A 25,859-nucleotide genomic window follows, 5' to 3' on the forward strand; every position below is an offset into this window, starting at 1 on the left:
TTTAAATAATTTATTTAAATGATTCTCTACTTGAGAGAGGATACACAGTATATACAGGATTAAATGGATACACAGTATATACAAGATTAAATGGATACACAGTATATACAAGATTAAATGGATACACAGTATATACAAGATTAAATATATGTGGATACAGGATTAATATATATTATTATATATATATATAATATTGGAGAAAAAGTAAAAAAAACAACACCCCCCCAAAAAACAAAAACAAACAGCACTTATGTAGTCATTAGCAACCTTCCGGCATATTCTGCAAGGTTAGTTGATCCATCTTCTGACCCAAAATGGCGGAGTTCATTTAAAATATTTCTTTTGCACAACTCCTTTACAGTGCCGAAGTCCTACGCTGCAGAGTTGATTTTTGTCATTTTCAAATTTCTGGCCAATCGTGTGTGAAATCACACCCAAAAAAAGTCCCGCCCAGAATATATGTGAAGAACAAGCCGAAAGAACTCCTGAAGGAGCGATGCAAAAACAGGATGACATCATTAGTTCCACAATTAGGTGGATTCAATGCAATAAGGGATGCTTGCTCAGATATTAAAGAGGGTAATATAATGTTCACTGTCAGTTCTACTCAAGTTATGGCAGTAAAAGGAAATTGCTTACAGAAATTGTGCAAATGTTAATTTTACTGCATAGGAAAAGTGTGAAATGCATCATATCAGAGACTGTATAGTTTCTCAAACAACCAGGATTACCTTGTCGCTGTTGTTTGCGCCTGCTGCGCTGTCCTCCTAGCGCTCAGCAGGCCCTTTCTCTTCCTTGGAGTCAGCAGGTGTCCCATCAGAACTATCAGAAGGACTCTCCTCATAATCTGTCTCTTCAAATTCAAAATCAAATTCAGGAGTAAAAATTTCATCTTCATCTTTAAATGTCACCTGTTTTCCTTCCTTGACGCTATCGAAGGACTTCTCAGAGACTGATGGACTTCCACCGGTTTTCTCAAGAGAAACTTCAGTCTCAGTTATTTCCTTCTCTTTTTGAGTCTCAGTTATTTCCCCCCCACTTGGAGTCTCAGTTACTTCCTTCTCTTTTTGAGTCTCAGTTATTTCCTTCTCTTTTTGAGTCTCAGTTATTTCCTTCTCTTTTTGAGTCTCAGTTATTTCCTTCTCTTTTTGAGTCTCAGTTATTTCCTTCTCTTTTTGAGTCTCAGTTACTTCCTTCTCTTTTTGAGTCTCAGTTATTTCCTTCTCTTTTTGAGTCTCAGTTACTTCCTTCTCTTTTTGAGTCTCAGTTACTTCCTTCTCTTTTTGAGTCTCAGTTATTTCCTTCTCTTTTTGAGTCTCAGTTATTTCCTTCTCTTTTTGAGTCTCAGTTCTTTCATTCTCTTGAGTCTCAGTTATTTCCCTCTCACCTCGAGTCTCTGTTATTTCCATCTCATTTTGAGTCTCAGTTATTTCCTTCTCACCTCGACTCTGCTTAATTTGTAGTGTAACCACAAATTTCACTCTGGTTACTCCCCCCTCAGTTTGAGTCTCAGTTACTTCCTTCTCCCCTTGAATCTCAGTTATTTCCCCCTCACCTTGAGTCTCAGTTATTTCCCCCTCACCCTCAGTCTCAGTTATTTCCCCCTCACCCTCAGTCTCTGTTATTTCCCCCTCACCTTCAGTCTCTGTTATTTCCCCCTCACCTTGAATCTCAGTTATTTCCCCCTCACCTTCAGTCTCAGTTATTTCCCCCTCACCTTGAGTCTCTGTTATTTCCCCCTCACCTTCAGTCTCTGTTATTTCCCCCTCACCTTGAGTCTCTGTTATTTCCCCCTCACCTTCAGTCTCAGTTATTTCCCCCTCACCTTCAGTCTCTGTTATTTCCCCCTCACCTTGAGTCTCTGTTATTTCCCCCTCACCTTCAGTCTCTGTTATTTCCCCCTCACCTTGAATCTCAGTTATTTCCCCCTCACCTTCAGTCTCAGTTATTTCCCCCTCACCTTCAGTCTCTGTTATTTCCCCCTCACCTTGAATCTCAGTTATTTCCCCCTCACCTTCAGTCTCAGTTATTTCCCCCTCACCTTGAGTCTCTGTTATTTCCCCCTCACCTTCAGTCTCTGTTATTTCCCCCTCACCTTGAGTCTCTGTTATTTCTCCCTCACCTTGAGTCTCTGTTATTTCCCTCTCACTTTGAGCTTCATCCTTTGCTTCTTGTTGGTTGTCCGGATGGATTTCAAACTGATTTGCAGGTAATTCGACAGCAAATTCCTCAAGCTGGGTTGATATAGTTTCTGTCTCTTCAGCAGAATATGTGTCTTCTTGAGAAATGTCATCTTTTAATGTTGCTTTTGTTTCACCAGGCTCTAAAGCAGAGGAGTCCACTTGAAGAGTCAAATGTAGAAGGCTCTGAAGTTGTTCTGATTCTTCTGAGCCAACAGTTTCCTGCTCTTCAAATGCACCATCCTTATATTCCTGATCCGTCCACAGGGCAGAAGATTGTTCCTCCTCGCTTACATCTGAAGTTTCGTCGGCTGGCAAATCCGAGTCCACCTGAACCAAGCTCAGGTGTAGTAGGTTATCATCTACTTCACTCTCTAGTCCGATAGTTTGACTAGGTTCAGCTTCGGTAAGCTCATGATCTTTGTCTATCCCGCTCTGTTCATCTGCTTCAGATGTCTGTTCTGCATGTTGTAGTTCAGTTTCTGCATCCTGTGGGCCTGCAGCCGAATCAGTTATATCTGAAAGAGGAAGATGTTCGGTGGTAAGAGCTGTATCTTCAACTGAGTGGCGTGGTTCTTCTTCAGTTTTGGAGTCGCTTGGTTTTTCTCTAAGAAACAACAACAAAATGGAACATTTTTTTTTTAGAAATATTACAGATTAAAGCAATGCTTAGAATTTATTAAATGCATCTTTCAAACTCAGCTGCAACCTGTGTATGTTCTCTGCTGCTTTTAGTCTCAAGTAGTTCTTTTCCGCCATTCCCTCTCGGCCATGACAAAGAAAATCTTCTCTTTTTTGTTCTTCTTGTTTGTCTCACTTAAATGTTTTAGGTCATCAAACAAATTGTGATATTGGGTAAAGACAACCTGAGTAAATACTAAATAAAATTTTCTACTTGGGGGGGTGGGGGGGGGATTCTATCTAATCGAACCCTACCCTACGTGAAAAGGTGGCCACATGCATGACTCTCTTGTTAAATCATGAGTTAGTTGTGATTAACCACATTTTTTGGTTTAATTTCACAAGCCACATTTACTAAGTAGTAAATTACTAATCAAGAAATCACCTGAGTAGAACATGTCAGCAAAATGTGGCCCAAAAAAGAAAAAAAACACATCATGGCCTGTTCTAAAAAAAAAAAAAAAAAAAAAAAAAAAAAAACACACATCAAGAATACAAAGCAGTCAACAGAATAAGACCACTGTTTTCCAAACTTGGTTTATTATGGGGGCACTGCAGAAGCTTGTTATTTCTCCATCAACTGTTTAAGTCTGGTTTGTTGAGGCAGACAAACTTCACATGCAGAGTGCTTTGAGTGCCAAGGATTTTGGACAAAATGAAAAAAAATAAGATAGGTGCAGTGTTTCTGTACATATTTCACATCATACATTCTAATTGGATTATCAAATCAGCTGAATTTGCTGGAAATGCATCAGGATTTCTCTGAAATCTTTGCTCTGAAATCTTAATATACATAATTGTATTACACTCGTATGAGTTGGATTGATTTTGTTATATTTCAGTACAAAGGGATAATAACAGAACCTGTTTGTCTTCAAAAGCACCTTGAGAGAACAGTGGTTGTAAATTGGCCCTATACTAACTCACTTAGTTGAGTTGAAAGGTCGATATAAAAAAATGTAATAAATGACAAACTGAGTAAGGTTTTTATTGATGAAAATGTAAACTCCAATGTAATTTCATCAGAGCACATTTCTATCTTTTCCCTCATGCTCTTCCTCTCACTCTCCTCTTGATGTGCTTGCTGCACTTAAAGTGACACTCACTTGGAAACGTCGGCCTCCTCTGCTGCTGTTTCCTTTTCAGGACTAAAAGTCTGGAAAAAAAATAATTTAAAAAATACAATAAACGAACATAGACTCAGTTTAGTTAGACATGTTAAGAGCTTCAAAAAGTGTGTACCTCTGTACTCTTGAAAGCATGGTTATTGTAGAACCTGTCTTCCAGCTTGGCAGCCCATTCTGAAGGGTCCGCCCCACTTTCTGTGAAGAAAGAAGGAAACACCAGTGACAGAAATTTTCCTTATTAAATGAAATCTGAAGTTTCAATAAAGTACTGTTTTATTTTCTTCTCTTCAGTTACCTTCTCTTTCTTTCAGAAGTTTGTCAAAATACTGCGCTGCATATGCAGGGATGTTGTCCGGCTGGTCCCGGAGAACCTCTCGGGTCAGTCCCTCTAACAGGGCCCCAAATCCCCGTGGTACCCTCAGGTGAGTGTTGGAAAAAGGCACTGACATTTTCCTGAACTACGTGCCTGATTCCAAGCTATAATAACAGGAAGAGGTTTCCGGCTTTTCACAAGTGAAATGTCACCACTAATTTACCATCTTTAGTTAACGGACTTTCTGAATACTGCTTACGTTCGTAATTAAATCTCGCTGTTGAATCAGTTAACTGTTTAAATGTAAACCATCTTTCTTAAAACTCCGTTCTAATGCAACGGTTTGTTGTAACACCTGTTACCTGGAAGCGTTTTAAATCGACCTTTACCGAAACGTTTATAGTTAGCTAGCGCCACTACTACTGCTGTGGCTTGTTGATATCTGTTACCTAGCAACGGTTCCAAGTACGGAGACAAATAAGGGTCATGCATGACGCAACACATTCCAGCATAGTTCAATAAAAAAAAATCTTTATTTTAGACATAACATGATTACACAGGAAATACCCTAAAATACCTATAAACATTTTTTTGTATTTTTTAATAGACTTAGGAAAAAAATAAATGATACATTCATAAAAACATTTATTTAAATAAATGTGTATAAAAAAATCAAATAATAAAGCGTATAATACAAAAAATGACTTTCACAGTTGTATAAGATGAACATAACATAGCTTTTTATGAAAAATTGATTATTGATTATCCCCATTTTCTTTTTTTTATTGAAAAAGAGAAAATGAGTAATTTAAAATTTTAAACAAAGAACAGCAAAACATAACTAAGCTGCTCATAAGGGAGGATCACATCTAGACAAAAACAAGTTGCTTTCTGAATGCTTTCAAGTCTTCTACAAAATCATCATGTACTTCATTTTGATTAACATAAAAAAAAATCACGGTTTGCTTAACTAGGGGCTTTCAAGTTTGAAAGAGTAAATACATCTTATCATAAATATTGTGAGCTTTTACTACACATAAAACACTGTATTAACAATGTGCTATACATGTGGATTTCATCTGCTGAAACATTTAATGTACTTATATTTATATTCTATTTACAACCAGTTAGTTTTTCTTGCAGTTATTCAGTTATAAGATCAGTACAATTTTGTTTAAAGAAAACCTCGATTATTTATACAATCCTGATTAAAAAAAATGTATTTGCTCGATTTCTTTATTCAAGAAGTTTTATTTTAAGCTCTATAGATTTCCCTGTTTGTTTGTTTTTTGTTTGCACAAGGCTAAGAAGAACATTTACAACATCTTAACCAGAGAAGATGCATAAGTATCTAGGTTACAGTAAACCTGCACAATAAGCCTCTACTGGGTGCTGAAATAGCTGTGTGTAGGCTAATGCATCCCTGGCATAGAGGTTATGTGAACAAAATGCTGCTTCTACAAAATCCTAAGAAAAGACAACTTCAGAATTAATGTGGATTGGCACAAACATATTATGTTGTGAGTATTTTAGGGGCTCAATGCAAGATTTTTTTTTTTAAATGTAACATTTTGAAACTCCAAATCAGCAGAAAGGGGATTTGGTCTTTCAACAATTTGTTCAGGGTTTATCTTTTAATTGTACTTTGAAATGGTTTTTCTCAAGTCAAATGATTTGTCCCTTTAAAATGATCCATTTGAAGATAAAAAGAATGCATTTAAACTTAACTGTATCAACTAAACACTTAATGCATGTTGTCCATATGCAGGCCTGCTGTTGTCAGAGAGAAAAGCACCAGCAAAACAAGAAAGCACCTGTTCTTTGTTGTCCATGATTTCTCTCTATTTGGAGGCTGAAGTGCTTGTGATCAGGCGTATGTGATAACCGCATACTCAGAGTTGGTGCTCATCTTGCGGCTGACCTCTCTGGGCTGGGGAACGTGCAGTCTGTCAGCTGAACGCGAGGCCTGCAGGTGGCATCTTGGTTCATCTCCACGCCACTGCACATGAACCAGAAAAAGAAAAAAAAAAGAAAAAAAAAATACCTTTGTTTCACAATTAAGTATTGATTCTCTACTAACAATCCCACAAATACACACTAAATTAAACAGTATATTTTAAAATCACAACCACTTATTAAAGACAAGCTTCCTGTGATGCCAACACAGATTCTTCCAATAATTCAAATAATTATTGAGAAGAGTATAAATAATATCTGCATGATATTTTTGAAAAAAATGTGTTTTTAAATTGGCACTCCTTTTATGTTGTTATTCTCTGAGAAATTCTTGTCTCATTTCCTATCAAGCATAAACTACTCAGTTGACTTAGAATAATTTTAAAACCAGATGTGATCTGGCTTATTCGTTATTGAGGTTTGGTGTTTATCTAGATGGGCTGATTTCTGATACTGGATAGAGAAGTGCACAAGACAAAGGTATCCAAACGTGAGCGCACTTATGCAATTAGGCGATTACACCCATTTTTTATTCTTTAATTTTCTCTGAAATATTTGCTTTGGTTGTTGAGTTGAATTTCACAGGATATACGTCATGTAGAAGTTGTATAATGTCCTTTAAATTATCCTGATCTGATCTTTTTCATCAGAGTATCTGATAGTTTGACACTTTTGAGATCCGCTGTATTCGAGTCAAGCTGCAAAGTAGCTCATTAATAAAATGACGACTGTACTGAGGTTTTTCCATAGCTTAAATGGACAAAAGTTTTCTTTTTTTTGCATGTCTGTGCTGAAAATGGTTGTGTTTTAATGTACTTTTAATGTACTTAGCTTGTAATGCATACAAGCTAAGCCATCACTGTAGCTTAACAACTGATGTACATTTCTGAGCAATTTGTACTGCCAACTAAAAATGCATGATTCTAAAATGCATAAATATTTGTAAATATAAAAAAAACTAACTAACACACTAAAACATTTCTTCTGAAATGTCTTGCATGCAGTAAGATGGAGTGAAACAAAAGCAGCAATATCTGTCAAATTCTCTTATGATTCTTGTAGCTAACGACACATCTAAGGTAGCAATAAAACAGCTAGTATAACAGCACTTTAGCACTAGATAGCAGGAAATAAGCATGTATTTGCAAAAGCCTAATTATCATATAGAGATTATCTTTAAAAAGTAAAAAAAAGAAAAAAGAAAACTACAGGTTTTGTGGTAAACCCTCCTGTGCAATAAAGACGGAGATGGAATGACGGGTGAATTGGTAGGTTTGGACTTGTCTTGTTTTGTCTCTCACCTCTCCTGTTCCTAAGTAGCCAACCTTAGTGAGCTCGGGTGTACTGACCCCTCGGACGGTGATCATTATGTCCGCATATGGAACCTCTGTGTCCCCCTCATTGTCTGGGTCAAACAGAACAACGGGTTTTACTTGTAAATATCAGCCGACATACGGACTATAATTCAGGTGGTTCTGCACGTTTGTCTTACCGGGCGGAGGAATTCGTAAGGTTATTTTCTCACTTTGTGTCGATAGCGTCCCTGGACGGAGAAGACGGCAAGCGTTAGCTGAAGCGCTCTTTCTGTACGCTCTTTATTTATCTGATATTTTTTGGTGTCTTACCTTTTACCGGTAGGAGGACGTCACTTGGGGATTGAGATGAGCTGGAAAGATTTAAAAAATAATGCTGATTTGTAAAATCTAAATCACAGATTTCAGCGTTAATCGTGCGGAAATGTGAATAAACATGAGCTTAGACGGCTCACCTTGACTTGGACATAACCCGCTGCCCTGGAATGAGAGGCACTGCTGTCACTACATTCAAATCTGTGCATTTTTCTTGCTATTCATCTAGGATTTACGCTTATTTTTTGCAATAGAATACTGCATTGTAATCACCTCTACCCTTCCAGATCGGCTTGTTGCGATACACGCACAAGAAGACGGCCAAAGCTGCGAGAACCATGGCCACTGTGACGGTTACCGCTGCCAAAACCTTCATTACATTAAACTGTCCTGTTGTCATAAAAACAGATGTATTAAAATTTATTAAATATAACAATTTTTTTATATAATTTAGAATGCTTTTTTTTCATACTGCCTCACCTCTGTTTGAATTACCCAATTCAGTAGGAAGAGATGCTAAGATAATTAAGATCATTGTATTAAAACATAAGGATCAATCAAAAACTGTTCAAGTAATTGTTTGAATATTTTGTATCAGACATTAGAAAGGCTTCTCACCATTTTCAAGAAGAATGTTTGGGTTACTTGTCCAGTTTGGGACAGTGTCTGGAGCTACAAATACAAGAGAAAGGGTGATTCAGTGCTTACTTTCTTACACAGCTTGTCTTATATATTTATATAGAGCATTGAGTACCTTGAAGTCGAAGGAAAACTGTGTGAACTGTTGTTTTTGTGAGCTTAGGGTCGTCTGTGTCTTCAGTGTAGCAACTGTAGTTCTTCTCTGTATCTTGAGTAGAAATGTTTGACAGGCAGACGGACACGGTGCAAAAGCCTCCATTACTTTTATTTCTATTACAAGGAGCGATATCAGACTCTGTCCTCCAGAAGCCGCGGACGAATCCAGACGAGCAGTTATAGGTGCAGCTCAGCATGAGACTTTGCCCCTGTCTTACCAATTTGTAATCGGTGGGTGCCTTTGCATTTTCAGAAATCACACTTCCTGCAACAAGAGGATAATTTAGTTACACTGGAGAAAGAGAAGTTATGTTAGCACGAAGATGAAACATTAGGAATAATTGTTTTACCTTTTAGAACCGAAAGGAAGAGTATGATCAAGTAGACTAAGACCTGCATTGCAGCTCCTTCTTTCTTATTTCTTTGTTCCTTATATTCAAACATAAAGTACCCTGTGTTCTTGCAGCCTGCTGTTGGTTGCACCTGCACATACCCACATATATGTTTCTCCTCTTGAGTTCGGGTACAGGAAGTGGTGTTCAAAAGGATTCAGGGGTGTGCAAAAATAATGCACAACTTTCCATACATCGCATCTGCCTTCCTGTCAGAAAAGTGCTGTTAAGAAACAGATAGGGTAAACGCATCATGGAACACAATTATACAGTAGTGATTTTTTTAAAATGTTTTTTTTATTATTATTATTATTTTTTTTTTACTGAAGATAAAGTTTTTCACTTGTGGAGTAATACTATGTTCATGCAGTTGACACCGAGCTTTTTAAAGGCCACACAGCACATGCTAATGCAGGAAGGCTGAGGGTGTCGTTTGCTTTTGTAGCTTTGTGTCTGCTGTAGTCAACTTTTTGATGCTTCTCTATATTTGAATGATGTATTTTTCAATTATTTCCCTGCGAAAACAAAAATGTACCTTGCTTGCATCCATTTATTCCATGCAAATAAATGACTTTGACATACTCAATGTCTTAAAATCTCCCTGCTTACAGTGAATGACAGCTCATGCGTAACATAAATAATTTGCTGTGATCCACTAACAGAAACAACTAGGCTAGCGTTTGCACTTGCTCATGCATAATGAAAGTCACAGATACAGTTACAGAACCTAATTGCACATCACTGTCAGCTTGAGTCACCACCTGGGAATCACATTTCGTGCTCATTTCACTTTCAGGCAAACAGGCCTCCCGCTCTTTTTTCTTTCTTTCTTGGCTCTAAACATTTATCCGTGTAGGATTAGACCAAAAATGCTGTGCTCTGGAAATGGAGAAAACCTGTAACATGCTCTTGCACACAGGTTTAGACATCTAGATATGATGTGCTTGGCGAGGGCTATGTATTTGCTGTGCGTTTTAGCTCCTGGGGTTTTTCTGCTGCTCATGCAACCTGGAGCTGCTTCAGGTAAGAAGAGCAATCTTCATGCTTTTATTATTTCCTAAAGTACATTTATCAACATAATGACCAATTTCTACATTCTCCCTATTTTGGTGTGAGAAGTCCCAGAGGGGAGTGCGGATCTTATTCTCAGTGATGAAGTGTATGTTGGTGTGTGTCCAGAAGGAAAGTACTTCAACCAGCAGCTTTGTTTGGATTGTCCTTCTGGTCACTTGTAAGTCGTCAGGCATATTTGAAACTGGAGGACAGTATTTTATTTATTTATTTATTTTTACATGAGATAGAGGAAATTAATAATTGATGATGTTTCGCCTACTTCATTTCTGCTCTATAGTTGCCCTGGAAATGTATCTGCACCTAATCGATGTCCAGCAGGAACATTCAACCTCTACACAGGGAAAACCAGCATCGATGACTGCAAGGTAAAACGCTCTTTCACAAGCTTCTTATTTGTTAAGCCCCAATGTATGATTTGCATTCAAATGACCCTTTCGCAACTATTTTATTTGTTATAACACTGAATTAAATATAATCAGGGAAAAACGTTTTCCAAGCATTTGACACCGAAATGTTGCAGTTACAGTTTGCAGTGCTTTCAAAAATTCGGATGCTCCTTCAACTTCCCAAACTTTTGTTACTTTACAGTCACAAATTCATGCATTTTATTAGGATTTAATGTTATAGGTTGTAATTAACACATAGAAGTAGAAAAATTATATATGGTTTTAAAATCTAAAAAGTAGGGTCCATTTGTTTTCATAACTTTCATAACTAGCCCCCACGTTCTTTAATACCCCTAAATAAAATCCTTCAAACTCAGCTGCAACTTGTGTTTTGCTAATGCAGTTCACATAGTTAACATAAAAATTACACAATTATGGATTATTTTAATTAAAATAAAATGGCTGATCTTCGTGAGCCTTTGTTTTATTGTCTCATAATGAGTTCATTAATGTTACAGATGGCAAATAGTTGAAAACAACAACACCATAATCGTTTGGAATGTCATAGAGAAGATACTTTATTTTGACTAAGTGACAAAATTCCACTAGTTAACTTTAGTGAGCTGAAAAAATTCAAAAAAGGCAAGATAAAAGGCAAGAACGCAAGGTCGATTAATATTATTTTTGTAAGAGAGCAATGGTAAACAAACGGCTTTGAAAAGTTTGAATGGAAAATCAGTGGCGTGATTTGAACTAATGTGCCTCCATTCTGACTGAGCTTCAGCTATTTTGTTCAGACTTGATAAGTATTTCAGTCTAAAGGTGTGCAAAACTTCTAGAAACATATCCCAAATAACTATCTCCTGTAATGGCAGCAAAAGCTGGTTATGCCAAGCTTGAACTCAGAAAGCTGAATATAAATACAAATCTTTCTATATCTATATACACATATATATATATATACATATCGCCTAAATTCATGTGCCTTTATGTGAGCTCTCTGCTATTTGCTGTGTGTTTCAGCCTTGTATTCCAGGCCTGATCAGTTCAGAGGACAGAGTGGATTGCCGGCTGTGTCCTGCAGGCTTTTCATGTGACGTCACCAATGGAACACTTTATTTATGCCCAGCAGGACAACATTCACCCGAAGGGGTCCTACAGTGTCTGACCTGCCCTTTTGATTCTGTTTGCAAGTTTGGGCTTCCTTATAAGGTCACCATCAACCATTAAAGACGTGAAAAGAATTGAAAACCCTTTTACTCGCTCGCTGCACAAAAAGAAAATTTACTTGTTTTTTTAACGGCTTTTATGTGCTCACAGTGTGCACCTGGAAAGGAGCCCGACGTGGACCACACCGAATGTATTGACTGTTTCCCGGGTTTTTACTCCACTGTTTGTACGGCTCTGTGTCTACAGTGTCCCGCAGGTAGTGCTTCCAGAAAATATTACTTCTCTTTAGCTGTTGCGTCTGTTCTATTTAATAGTTGAATGTCATAAATGTGTGCCAGAATACCAAAGATTGTGCCTTATGGCTGTAGGAAATTACTGTCCAGACAGTGGGATGTCACAGCCGCTTCCCTGTCCTGCTGGTTGGACCTCCACACCTGGACAGACTTCCTGCCGTAGGTGTAATGATACATCCTTGCTGTGTGGGGGCGCTGTGGCTTTCCGTTGGAGCCAGTCTGTGCACAGATCTGGTCAAGCCAACACCTGTAGAGCGGGAACCTACAAACCTGTAAAAGAAGATGGAGATTGTATTGCCTGTCCAAAAGGTTAGTGTTAAATATTGCTCTAAGATTTTAGTAGTTTTTTTTTTTTTTTTTTTTTTTTGCTTCTAGAAAGAAACCAAATATGAGTCGTTTATCTCGTTGTTAGGTCATTATTGTGTGGGAGGTGTGGCTTTACCCTGTCCTGCCGGGAGTTATGGTCCTAAAGAAGGTCTGCAGAGACTGAAAGACTGTGCAATCTGCCCTGCCGGTACAGCAAGCTCTCTAAATGTTTTCAAGTCCAGAGATTTGCACAAAATCTGTGGGCTTTCTAATTGCAGTTCCTCAAGCCGAAGGAACTAAGTGTTTTCCATCTTTAGAAGTATCATCTTACCATACAGGCTGTGTCCTTTACAAAATGTTCTTCTAATCTATAAATACTTTTCTCAAGGGTTTTACTGTCTGGAAGGGAGCTCACAGAGACCCACCTCCCAGTTCATGTGCCCACAGGGCTATTACTGTGAAGAGGGCACCGCCACCCCTCATGGGTCACCTTGTCCTGCTGGTACATCAGGGGAACAACTGGGTCAGACAAGTAGGGCAGCCTGTAAAAGATGCAAAGAGGGACGCTTCTGTCCCGCAGGTTAGTCTTTGTTCTGATAAAACTCACTTCACTGGAGCAACAGGTACTGAAATACAAATAAAACATGTCCCAGAAAGTAAATGTTTCTCACTTGAAGAAGAAAAAAAAAACCACACACACTCCCACACACACACAGGTAGTTAAAATGTATCACCAATAGACATTGTGAACAGAGTTCATTTTTTAAAATGCGCTGTACTTGCGAAAGACTTCCTCAGAGTTCAGTGAGGTTCTTCCAAACGTTTCATGCTTCGTGTTTGACCTTAAACAGGGTCTTCAGGTGCAGGTTTGCCCTGTGCTAGAGGAAGGTTCTGTCCAGCTGGCACAGTGGAGGAAGTGACTTGTCCGTCAGGCACCTTCACCCCTCACCAAGGAGCAATAAGTGAGTTTTCTACATGGGCATTTTCAGACAGAAGTGCAGACACCATAAGCGTGTCATGTTGATTTTGGACTTTATTTAAACTGTGCTTCTTCACAATGTTGAAGTAATGCACACAGGCTCAAATATTTTCATATAGACCTCATTTGATTGAGTAGTATGCTTTTTGAAGCTATCAATAAGATTGTGGCATTATTCTGGTTTGATGTTTAACCGTTGTTATGGCGATTTTTATGTTACAACCTTTCATTTCAGGGATGGTTAACAATTAAGAGCTGAGGTCTTAATTGTTAAGACCTCAGGAAGGTCTTTTGGGTTAGTTTCGGGACAGCTGGTTTGTCCCATAACCAACCTTAATAAGTGTTTTGGATCAAAATATAATTTGTTTCAACTCTTTCAGACTCTGACCTCAATATTGTTGACAATCTGTGGACTATTTTAAAATGAGAGTAACTACAATATTTAACCAAATTGATGGAGATTTTATGACAGCTGGACAACAGCTGTGGTAATAATACATCCTGTGGGGGTGTATGAAAAGATTTGAGTCAGTAATTGTTCTGAACAACAATAGAAGAACATTTCACCCTAGAATAAAAACGTTATTATATAATAAAATAATTAAAAACTCCAAATTAATGAGGTATCCACGCACATTAGGATATGTAAACATCAGACCAGAATTGTTCATATACATGTACTCGTTTTTGTTGGAAATTACATAAACAAGTGACACGTTGGCAAACCTTTTACTGCAAATGAAAAACTTCTTCCACTGTTGTTTGGTTTTTAGATGTCTATGTTTTGCTTACATTTAATTTAATTCCATCTTTGATTTCATTTTCTACAGTTTTGCAAACAATAATTCAATATTCTTATACTAGTCCAATCTTTTCGTGAGGTGAAAGGCTCACCGATTGCATAAATTACTCAGTTGCTAAAGGTTCCCCTGAGAAACCACAATATGTAGATGGAAAACCGCAATGGACAGATGCCAAAGAGGGCAAAAAGTAACAAACTGATTAAGAAGAAAAAAGCTAATGAGAAAAACTTATAACAAAGGAGGTTTATGTAACAGACCTACATTGACTTCAGTATTCGAACTTTTCCTTCCAGGTGTGAAGGATTGTCTTAAATGTCCGCCTGGTTTCTACTGTCCAAAGGGGACCAGCGACCCGATGCCCTGTCCAGCAGGGTCCTTCAACCCCTTAGAGGGGCAGGATGAGGTGGCCGATTGCAGAGAATGCTACCCGGGGAAGGCCTGTACACAGATAGCGCTAAAGGCTCCAGATGTAGACTGCATGCCTGGGTAAGCAACCTGTTCAGAAACACGAAAATATTTCATCGAGAATGCTTCGGTATACTCCTGGTTGTGTTGCTTTAAGTATGATGAGAGAGCAGTTCTAAGGGATTTGTCTGCATAGGTTCGTGTGTCCTCCTGGCTCATCAAAACCCAACGCACCAGCCAACGCCTGCCCTCCGGGAGCGTTTAGCAATCGCATCAACCTTACTGACCGCTCGCAGTGTCAGCTGTGCCCAGCACAATACGCCTGTCTGAGAGGTTACTTTTTCTTCAAAAGGACTTGCATCGGGAAAAAACAAGATCTTTTTTTTTATGCCTTACATAGATTGGTGACATTCTAATTTACAGAGTGTTACAAAGTATTCATGCTGCTTGAAATGTTCCACTTTTGTTACAAATGTCGATATATTTTCTTTTGATTTGATACATACGTTTAAAGATATGCATTATTGTGAAGCGTAAGAAACAGGATGTAAACATTTTACCCATAAAAGTCGTGGCAGTCATTAAAGTACAGCCACTTTAATTCTGGTTACTCCTAAACAAAATCCGTCAAGGCCAATTTCAGAAGTTAACTAATTACGAAAAAAAAAGAAAATAACCTGTACCACCTGTAGGTAATTTGATTTCAGCATAAATTGAGTTGTTTAACAAAGCCCACCAGTAAATGGGCAAACAATTTTGAGTCTAATTTTGAAAAGTTGGCAGAGATTTGCAAAAAGACTTGCAGTTTTGTTTGCAGGATTTTTGTGAAACATTTTAAAAACTAGATACTGCATCCTTCTTCACAGATATACATTATTTTGTGTTGTTTAAAAATATAAAATTGAAATTCAATACATTATGCATAATTTCGTAGTTGTAATGTTACAAAATCTGAGAAAGTTTGAGGGGGTTCGAGGCACTGCAAACGCATCAACAGCAATATTTGAAGATTTAAGAATGGATTATTTATCTTTTCTGCATAACATCAAATTTTTCTTATTGTATTGGTGACTCTTATTTTTTCACTTCTGCCGTTTCAGGAACTGGTGGTATTCAAAGGCCGCCACTTCTTTGTTTCGCTGGACATTATTGTCCCCCTGGAACGATGTTTCCCACGCAGTACAAGTGTCCAGTGGGGACATGGAGCAGTCAGAGCGGACTGGAGGCTGAAGCAGAGTGCCAGCCGTGCCCTCGAGGTTGGTACTGCCTGGCTGGGTCTGCAGCGCCATCAGGCCGATGCAACTCTGGACACTACTGTCCTGAAGGTAAAGATGTACAAGTTGAAGGCACGGGAAGAAAAGTATATAATTTATTTATTTTTGTCTGTCTGGCTCTGAAAGTTTTTAAGATTGTACGTAAAAGACAAACTTGCAAATTGTCTTTTAAATATCTTTACCACACACTGCAAACGTTTCACTCGTGCTGTAGTCATGAGTCATTCATTCGGATGTAATTATGGGGATGTTGCTTTCTCAGGGACGGCATATGGCACCCAGCACCCTTGCCCTGCAGGAACCTACAGCATCCAAATGGGCAACAGATACAGGGAGGACTGCTTGACTTGTCCCGAAGGGTCATTCTGTCAGCTGGGGACCTCCAAACCCTCACCTTGCCCTCCGTGCGTGAACAGAACCTCAGAAATAAGATGTGTGCTTTTTTGATAAGAGAATGAAGCAGGTGCAAAAACTGTGATTCAGTAACTGTGTCTGCTGTCACTCTCAGCTCCTCATTTCGCCGCCTGAAAGGAGGTCGAAGGCTGGAGGACTGCTCCCCTTGCCCTGCTGGCTATTTTTGTCCCTACTCAGCCACTATCAACCCGAGAGTCTGCGGAGCTGGCAGCTACTCTGTAAGACCCCATTAAACACAAGCCTGTGTGACTGTGCAACCGACAGCACCAGTGGAAACCAGCGCTGGTGTAGTCCCATCACTCTGGAAACGGTTTTGATTGTCCTATTTTTAGATTACATTTACCACCCACATTCATTCGCCTTATATTACTCACCTACTGTGTACATCTGTAAATGCCAGCAGGAGGGCTAGTATAGTGCTTTTGATATAATATATCGTCTTTTTTTTGTTTCCTCCCAATTTGAGGCCGTCTTAACGTTCCAGCATTTTCCAGAGTCAAATATTTCTTTTTCGCAAGTTGCCAGCGTGCGTTTCGCTGTCTCCCACCTCCATACCGGTTGATATCTTTAACTTCAACTCCCTGAATGTTTCTTCTCATTCTCTTGTGTGTAGGATGAGGGCTCTGTGGAGTGCTCTCGGTGCCTACAGGGGCATTACTGCAGTAACGAGACCACCAGCGAGGAGGCCATGCTGAGTGTCATGGTGTGCCCACCTGGTTTCCTCTGCTCTCAGGGTTTGGCCAGAGACCCTCAGAGATCAGCCACGCTCTGCCCTCGAGGTTTCTACTGTCCCGGAGGAGGCATTGTGAGTCTTGGAGTAGGGAAACGGGATGACTGTAGCGAATATAAATAAAAGCACACCGCATCTTGAATTAATCCGCTTGCAAATTTAAACGCACAGGACCCAAACCCCATTCCATGCCCCAACGGGACGTACAGTTCGTCTCCTGGTCTGCGTGACGTGTCTCAGTGTGTCCAGTGTCCCGAGGGGAAGTATTGTTACACCCAGCAGCCTCAGGAGCAGCCTATCACCAGGCCTGTAAGAAAAGAACTGAATTTAAGATGAAACGCTTTATTCACTTTACAAGCTGCCACACAGACGAGGGCAAATTTGTTGGCTTTACTGGCAAAGGTGTGTGAAATAAAAAAAATAAAATATTTGATTGCAGAGGCATGATCTCACGCAGAACTGAAAAATCCTTTAAAAAATTTATTCCAATACAGGAGGGGGGGGGGGGGGGGAGAATTAAAAGTGAAGAAAAAATATTAACAGAGTCACCAATGGTACATCTGCTGGTAAACCAAACAATCCCTTTCAAGTAAAACATAAGCTTCTGCACTCCTCTAATTAGTATTCACTGATATATAAAAGTGACACAGTGGCCCATTTTTAACAGATGGAATAAAACAAGACAACAGGTGTTTTGTGAAGAGGATGGTAAGAGACATAAAGCAGAACCTCTATCTGTTGGAAAAGTACAGCAAAAAGAGGAGTCCTTGGGTCACTGATTCTGCCGTTTCCAGGGTTATGTAAAAAGATGTGTAGGGTGAGCAGAAGAGAAAAAAGCTCTAGAGAGGATCCAGTACTCTGCACAGTTTAGAGCTGTGATGCTCAAACTTTTCGCCACACGGGGAAAACCATTTACTGAGAGTCAATTTTTGTGACTTCTTTTTTTATCTTGCCAACAATGATCTAAATGTCCAATATTTTAATGAAACAAAGTTGTCTGATAGGGGATCTGTAGGTCATTTGCCTCACAAAAAAAGCTCTGCTTTTTTGTAGTTTGCACCTTTCCAGAATTGTGGTAGTGGGCCAGACAGAATCCTTCTAGTGGCTGCAAACAGGCCAGGGGGCCACCCTTTGGAAACCCATGATTTATGGAGATTGAGCATAGAGGAATAGTGAAAGACACCCTAATTTTAATCAGCAAGTGCACATAAATTAAATTTGGTTGGTAATTTTTTTCAGTGTGGAGTTATACCACTATGTCAAAATATGTAATTTTTTTTCCTTAAAGTTGCAATAAGTAACCTTTATATAAATATGTGTTTGTGTATTTTTTTTTTTTTTTTACATATTTGTTAAAACTATTAGTATGTCCTGACTCATGACAGTAGATGTGGAAAAAGATCAGGCTTCTCTGGCTCCCTCCAGTGGTCCTACTGCTATCTGCAGAAATGCCCTGCGCTTGATCAGAAACAACCAATCAAAGCCAGGAGGAGGGACTTAGCACTCACGCTCTTACATCCTCTGCCCCATAGTTCATTCTCCATGTTTTAATGGGCTCTTTGCACCTCAGCTTCCGCGTTCGAGGTAAAGCGGCTCGATTGTTTCCGATCCAATACAAATATCATTTACATTAGGTGCTTGCAGTGCTTGGCCAAGGTTTGTACATCAATCCGAAGCCCCAACAAGTAAGCTGGAGAAAGGTATTAAGATGTTCGCCTCGTTATACATTCACTGACACGAAGGTGAGTTTTACTTAAACTTTGTGGCTAACATTAACGTTAGCTTATGCTAGTAGGCAATATTCTCGGACATTGTTCTTGTAAAATGTGCTATTTAAGTATCTAAACATTCTAACGGACAATGTTTTTACCTAATTTTCAAGTATATTATGTGTGTTTATTGTCGTTAGTGTCAGACTAAAGGGGTTCGGTTACTGTTCGGACTTTTTACTTACGAAGCCTGACGGAGCTCAACAAGCCTCATAGCTTGACAGTAGCGCAGCTCTGGTGTCAGACATCTGGTTCAGCTGTTCAGGTTCAAAGTTGCTGCTTTTAGAAAAATATGACCGTGTTGCTTCATGTCTCCGTGTTATTTCGTTTTATTACCTTTGCATGTTTCTTGTGAAGAGCTCAGATAGGACGGTGTTTACAGCAGTATGTACAGGCGGCTCGGCTGTCTGGCTCTGGTCTGCTCTCTGGTTCCCATAAACTCTTTCAGGCTGAATACAGAAGTGATTCCATGGAAATAACTCAGGGAGGCTCCTTTATTTATCATCCGTATCCCCGGTAGTTTTAGGCTGATCCGGAGTGAAGTGAAGGCTGCAAACTTTGCTGTGCGGCGTTAGCTGGTAGCTACAGATATTTACAAGCCATCTTCTTAATTCAGGATCGCTTGGAAATTAACGAAAACTTAAAAGCCCATTATATTAGGAAGACAACAATGTTAATAGTATTGTTTTTTTGCATCTGAAATATGACTTGGTCTTTTCTACCAGTCATGGTAACTCAAAGCGGAAAAAAGTGAGCCGCATTAGCTTCTGGAGATGTGACGTCAACGCCTTAGGTGCAAAGAGCCCATGGCGGAGAAACAAGCTTACTTCACAGGAAAACATTTTATTCCAACATTTTTTCCAGGCTCCACTGCAAGAGAGTTGAATTTTCAAGGTTTACTGACAACTCCCTAGTAGTGCAACTTTAAGGTTTTTTGTAAAAAAAAAAATTTTTTACCAGCAATGCCAGTAAATCAATCAAGATTTATAGTGACTTGTTAATTTATAAGGTTTTTAAAATCTTTATTTGTATTTCACTGTGAATGTTTTGTGTTTTGTGTGTATTCTCATACTAAAGACAGAGCCATGTCCTGATGGGCACTATTGCCCCCCAGGGACCGGCCACCCCTACACGTACCCCTGTCAGGTTGGCAAGTTCAGGAACAACACGCATGGTCACACTGGAGAAGTCTGCATTTCATGTCCATCCGGGCATTTCTGCAGCCAACTGGGAATGGATCTGCCTTTACTCTGCCCTCAGGTGGGACCTGAAGGGATCCACAATTAGTTGAACGTGTTGGCCTAAATATGTTGTAATTTCCCAATTAACTGAAACAATTGGGAAATTGTTTCAGTTAAAACAATTTCAGTTTTGTTTCTGACGCAACAAAACTCATAATTCAAAACAATTCATATCTTTTGGTATGTTTTTCCTCAATGGAGGTCGCCATTTTTTCACCTGCGCAATGCATGCTGGGTTGATGACGCGTTTCAGCCCGTTCTGTAATGGAATCTACACAGTAAACACAGGAAGGCTAACTTTACCTGAGTTGTTTATCATGTTTTTGACTGGTGTAAATTTAGACAATGCCACACTGTGTCGCTGTTGACTGTAATTAAAAAATAAAATAAAATAATGAGGTGAGTCTGCGTCGCTTCCCACATGAAAAAAAAACAGCTTGGTGGAAAACAGCCAAACAGTATCAATATTTCTCTCCAGAAGACTTTTAGTCGAGCAAAACTAATAAAAGACCTAACAGGTGGTCGTTATTTTTGCAAGCTAAAACCAAATGCCGTATCGACAAAGCACCTAAACCGCCTTGCCAGCTAGTGAGCGAAAGACGCTGGGAGAGACATCAGAGACAGGAAACACTGGAAGCTCTATTTTAATGATAACAGAGTTTTTGCTACAGCTCTGGTACTGAATGTGAAACCAGGAACCCGACAGCGCACCGAAAACTGAATCCTAAACAGATTTTACCGGACCGGACACAAAGCTACTTACCGGATCACACAGTCCGACCAGAGGTATGCGTCATTTGTTTCATTTATGAAGCTTGCGTAATCGGACCAAGTGTACGTCATTTACCGAGGATGCGTTGCACCATGAACAAATGTATAAAAACTTAACAGCCTACAGTATTATTATTGTATTCTTTTTACATCTAAAATAAATATTGTTACAACTAATCACGGATCCCTTTAAAACAAATTCACTCGTTTCTCTTTAAAGACATAAATTGCAGATTCCTAAATTGCTCTCAGATTACATAAAAACGCAATCAACATAATATGTCATCTCATCCATTACTCATTTCAGGGGTCTTACTGTCCAGACGGCACCTCTACTCCTAAGCCTTGTCCCGAGGGAACCTACAGCTCGCACTCTGCTCTCAGTGAGCTCTCACAGTGTGCCCCTTGTGGCGGTGGACAGTATTGCAGCGGTGTTGGACTGACAAAGCCTTCTGGAAGCTGCAAAGAACGTTTCTACTGCAGAGTGGGAGCTAAATCTGCAGTACGATTCTGTTTTTGCTGTGAAAGTAGCAGCAGTGGCAAAATGTTTTACTTCGCATATATTAGGAAATCTTTTTTTTTTTTTTTTTTTTTTTCCAGAGTCACTTTCAGAGCCAGAGGATTTTTGCTTCTTTTCACATGTAATCCTCTGTTTGTTTATGTCCAGACTCCAGCTGATGGGCCAACAGGAGGTTTATGTCCCCCTGGAGGCTACTGTCCTCTGGCTTCAACCTCTCCCATCCCCTGTCCGTCTGGCACTTTCAGCAACAGCTCCGGCCTCAGCAGCCCTGAGGAGTGTGTTAGCTGTCCGCCTGGGTAATTCAACTCAAACTAAATCGCCATTTTTGAGAGCAAATACATTATTTCCATGTACAACCACATTCTCACTTTCCCTATCTCAGTTTTTATTGTTTAGGCTCCAACAATACCTCACCTTCAGGACGTTGTTTTCCTGGTTTCTACTGTGCTGGGGGGTCTTCATCACCAATTCAGAATGAAGTAGAAGAAGGCTTTTATTCCTTGGTAGGAGCAGCCAGGCCAGAGCCATGTCCTTTAGGCACTTTTCAGCCGGTAGGAAGTAATAAATACATTTAATCTGATGGTGCCAATCTGAAGTTGTGACTCATATTTTACCTAAAAAAAAAAAAAAAAAAAAAACTTCCCAGCGTCGAGGTGCAGGTTCATGTGTGGCATGTCAGGGAGGCAGGCTGTGCAATCGAACAGGCTTGTCCCAGCCACCAGTCTGCCCCACAGGACACTACTGTCCTCCTGGTTCCTCTGCTGCACGGCCCTGTCCTTCGGTCAGTATCTTCATGTTTTTTTCTCTGTGACGTTTCTGTCTCACTGCTTCGATGTTGCTACAAAAATATAATTTTTTTCTACGAATTCCTTGTTTGCCTGATAATTACAAATGCTACTGTGTGAATGAGTAGAGATGAGAACGCTTAATGCTCCAAACAGTCTCGGCTCACTTAGAGCGTTAAGAAATCTGATCAGCATAAACCTTCCTACACTTTTGCTACCTCTGCACTGCTATTATGTCACGCAATAACTAGTTTTTTTGGGCAATCTAAAATGTACCATTGGGTTCATCAACTTTATCAATAACGCTGACATTCTGAATGCAGTTTGTGCAAATGATGGTGAATAATTCATTTTTTCCAGAGCACTTACTCTGACCAGCTAAGTGGTGAGGATGTGAAGCATTGTCGACCATGTGAAGCAGGCTCATTCTGCAGCAGAGCCGGCCTCTCCAAGCCTCAGGGTCTCTGTGACCCGGGTCACTACTGCACTTCTGGAGCCACCACAAGCTCCCCCGTAAGTTCTGGTAAAACATCCAAAACGATTCGGATGTGCGCTTTTAAATCGAATCGTATGTGTCGACTTGGAAAAGTATTTCATGACAGAAATTCAGCTATTCTGCGAAGACATCAGAGGTTTCACTGAGAACATTTGTGAACAAACAGCATCATCAAGACTTTTTTGATTTAAAGCAAAGTTAAATTAAGAACCAATATGTAAAGATTTAAGTTCTTTAAATTGTTTCCAAAAATTGTAATGTTATGGGGTAACTACACATACATCCATTCCACATATGGCTCTCTATTTAAGATGGCAGGAGGAATCGGTCAAAAAAGCAGCAAAACACCTATGGTTTGCTCTAGAAGAACTGCACAGATCGTGGCTCTGGAAGAATAATTTCTGAACATGATAACTGTTGAGTGAAAGCACAAGAAACCCTGTTTGTAGTTTTCTACAAAAAATATAGCAGACACAAATCAGGCCCTAAAGAAGTGGGTCATATGGTTTAATCCAAAATATCAGAAGGGATGAATTCACTTGCTTCACTTCAAGCAGTTAAAAATCTGCTTGATTTTTAACTGTTTGATTTTAAAATGAATCTTGAATGTTTTCAAGATTCATTTCGCCCCCTTTACAAATATATGCCACACTGTGTTAGCTTGTACATTTACCCAAAGAAAATGCTTCAAACGTTTCGGTGTCTTGAGTTGTACCTGCTCTTTCCGTCTTGTGGGTAAAAATGTTTGACAAGCAGTCTGCCAGGTGCCTGTTTGTGCTTGTAAATCATTTTTTGCTCGAGTCGGGCAATTTGTCAGCATGGTGCCACGTATGAGCGGGGGAGGGACCGGAGGAAGGGAGAAACAGGATAATTAAAGAGGGAGAAATGTCCTGATTTTGTTTTGTGCGTGTTTTTTTTTTTTTTTTTAATGAATCAAGCTGCACACGACTTTCATGTTTAAACGCACTTTTACGCAGTTACTTTCATGTCAATAGCACAAATGCAAACCCAGAGGAATATTTTGTTCCTTTCTATTTGGTAAATAAATAGCGGCAGTTCTTCATTTGGAAAAGCCGTTGATGGTGCGTAGGAAATGAGTGACAGGCACCAGCCTCGACTGCCCACATGTCTTACTTTAAAGAACATTTGAGATGAAGCCAACATCATGTTTTTGACGTCCAAGAATATTTATCTGAACAAAAAGTTTCGTTTGACACCCTGAGGACACCTAGTGCTCTTCAGTTTTGTTTGCTGCAAATTAGGAGAGAAATTAGCGTTATTTAAGAAGTAGACTGATATTTGTCTTAATTCCTACAGGTAGCTGTTGCTACTGGTGACGTGTGTCCTGCAGGATACTTCTGTCTGCGGGGGACAAAGTTCCCACAGCAGCATCCCTGTCCTGTAGGGACCTGGAGTATCTCAGTGGGAGGCCAGAACCTGTCCTCCTGTTGGGCCTGCCCACCCGGATTCTACTGCAACAACACTGGACTCAGTCAGCCGTCAGGATTATGCGACACAGGTGTTTCTTTGTCGATCAGTGATGCGTCCAGTTCCAAAAAGATTACAATGTTTTGAAAATGAAAGATGCATCAACCACGCTGAATTATTTTGATCAGTTTTGTTATAATTACTGGTGTACATGTTGCTTTATCTATTTTTTTATAGGTTATTACTGTTCAGGAGGAGCAAAGTTTTCAAAGCCATCTGATGGTTTAACTGGGAACATTTGTCCAGCTGGACACTATTGTCCCTTAGGGTCAGCTTTTCCAATCCCTTGCCCTGATGGGACTTACTCAAACAGTACAGGTATAACACACATTCCTGAAAAAGCAGCTTACTGGGTATCAGAGATGTACTCAAAAACATACATCTCTTTGTCTTCTTGACTAAAGGGTCAGAAATGTGTGATGAGTGTCCATTGGGGACATATTGTCTGTCTGGAGAAGGCGTCCAGCCATGTCCAGTGGGTCACTACTGTCTTGGCGGGGGGGTGGAAGGGATCTTGCCTTGCCCGCCTGGCACATTCAGCCCTCGGTTTGGTCTTCGTCGGGTAGAGCAGTGCCTCGTTTGTCCAGCAGGTGGGAGTGTTGTTACATCATTTTTAGCACTCATTGGTATTCTGCACATAAGAAGTGCTGCTGAAATGGATTTTAATTTATTAAGCTGTAATTTATTTACTGGAGGGATTGAAACTAATTGATAAAAATTAAAGGCAATAATTCAAAGTTTAACTGTATTTAATGAACTAAATGAGAAATATATTATGATGATGTGATGAAGGGTTTGCTACGAACACTTTTCATGCATTACAGCAACTTCATCAATGGTTTCTGCAGGTTTCTTTTGTGATGACTGGGGCCTGTTTGAACCTACTGGCCTCTGTCAGTCTGGGTATTACTGCATAGCAGGTACAATGCATGCCTCAAAAAAGTATTCAACCACAATCTGATGGGATTGTTTAGTGAAATTTCATGGTAAATGGAAAGAATAAATAAAAATCTGGAAAGTGTGGCCTGCATTTATTTAATTTCCCTGTTTACTCATCTGTTTTTACACAACAGCTAAAGCTCAGTTCTACTGGATGGACAGAGTGATTTTGATCAAGTATTTCCCACCTAGAATCCCAACATAATATAGTAAAACTTTTGGTTACAAAATGTGAAACGCCTCAGCAGTATGACAGCATAGCTAGATGCTCACTATTATTTATTACTCAAACTAAAAGGCCTGATGCTGTACAAACACTGTTGTGACAAACCACCGAGTACACCTCGCTGAAATGCTCGTCTTTGCCAGGTGTGAACTTTGAGAATCCCGATGGGAACTTCAGCACGGGAATCGGAGGAGCATGTCCGCAGGGAAGCTATTGTCCCGAGGGCACCAGTCTTCCTCTGCCCTGTCCACCTGGCACTTACTCTGACAGGTTTCATTGACCTAAATAGTAAAATTAATACTTTTTTTTTTTTACTGACTTTAGATAGTTTACTCTGACGGTCTTGACATTTCCTCCGCTTGCAGACTTTATCTGACAGAAGCCTCTGGCTGCAGTCCATGTCCAGCAGGTCAATACTGTGGCACCACAGGACTCACTCGTCCATCTGGTCTGTGTCAGGCAGGATCCTATTGTCCAGGTGGAGACACAGCAAGCACAGGTAGGAAGTAGGAATACTGATGTATCTGAGTTTCTTTTTATTTTTATTTTTTATCATGTCTTCTTGTCTGATCAGTGAGGAAGGAAGAACGTGTCTTTCTCACATTTGAGCTTGGAAACATGACGGATTAAAATCACACATTTTGGATTAAATGAATCATTAGAATAGAAATATCTTAAATGACCATCATTTAGGGGAGAAACACACGCAACTCAAATG

The 25,859-nt window shown here is 39.6% G+C and overlaps 3 protein-coding genes and 1 pseudogene across 4 annotated transcripts; 1 reads left to right on the forward strand and 3 right to left on the reverse strand.

Moving 5' to 3' along the window:
- Positions 1-713: 713 nt before the first annotated feature.
- On the reverse strand, positions 714-1,626 carry LOC148155839 (uncharacterized; annotated as a pseudogene).
- A 2,209-nt stretch (positions 1,627-3,835) lies between these two features.
- LOC106919647 (sperm surface protein Sp17-like) lies at positions 3,836-4,733 on the reverse strand. Its single transcript, XM_088011938.1, has 3 exons — positions 4,284-4,733; positions 4,104-4,183; positions 3,836-4,017 (listed from the first exon to the last, which is right to left on the reverse strand). Exons 1-3 carry the CDS (start codon positions 4,435-4,437, stop codon positions 3,964-3,966), a joined length of 288 nt encoding a protein of 95 aa, XP_087868064.1. The 5' UTR covers positions 4,438-4,733; the 3' UTR covers positions 3,836-3,963.
- Positions 4,734-4,811: 78 nt separating this feature from the next.
- LOC106919651 (uncharacterized) lies at positions 4,812-10,266 on the reverse strand. Of its 2 annotated transcripts, none has more exons than XM_014990158.2 (10): positions 9,031-10,266; positions 8,640-8,945; positions 8,504-8,557; positions 8,366-8,401; positions 8,159-8,275; positions 8,026-8,050; positions 7,883-7,923; positions 7,750-7,800; positions 7,607-7,662; positions 4,812-6,300 (listed from the first exon to the last, which is right to left on the reverse strand). In XM_014990158.2, exons 1-10 carry the CDS (start codon positions 9,122-9,124, stop codon positions 6,169-6,171), a joined length of 912 nt encoding a protein of 303 aa, XP_014845644.2. In that variant the 5' UTR covers positions 9,125-10,266; the 3' UTR covers positions 4,812-6,168. The 2 variants fall into 2 exon arrangements, with proteins under 2 accessions (XP_014845644.2, XP_014845643.2); XM_014990157.2 differs by having other exon boundaries at positions 7,559-7,662; positions 9,031-10,262.
- LOC106919650 (uncharacterized) lies at positions 10,188-25,660 on the forward strand (the record flags this gene model as incomplete). The annotated part of the gene is given in 26 exon segments (XM_088011939.1): positions 10,188-10,303; positions 10,424-10,511; positions 11,556-11,744; positions 11,853-11,958; positions 12,071-12,304; positions 12,408-12,509; positions 12,690-12,881; positions 13,153-13,263; positions 14,377-14,569; positions 14,685-14,821; positions 15,589-15,813; positions 16,025-16,166; positions 16,271-16,394; positions 16,790-16,981; positions 17,078-17,215; positions 19,753-19,935; positions 20,995-21,503; positions 21,590-21,758; positions 21,854-21,988; positions 22,353-22,505; positions 23,806-24,007; positions 24,154-24,294; positions 24,381-24,566; positions 24,825-24,896; positions 25,285-25,411; positions 25,507-25,660. Coding segments are annotated over 26 exon segments (4,320 nt in total), but the record flags the coding sequence as incomplete, so codon positions are not given.
- Between the last annotated feature and the right edge of the window lie 199 nt (positions 25,661-25,859).

This window comes from Poecilia mexicana, unplaced genomic scaffold (genome assembly GCF_051168715.1).
Source record: "Poecilia mexicana isolate PSO_F unplaced genomic scaffold, ASM5116871v1 scaffold_13, whole genome shotgun sequence".
NCBI lineage: Eukaryota > Metazoa > Chordata > Actinopteri > Cyprinodontiformes > Poeciliidae > Poecilia > Poecilia mexicana.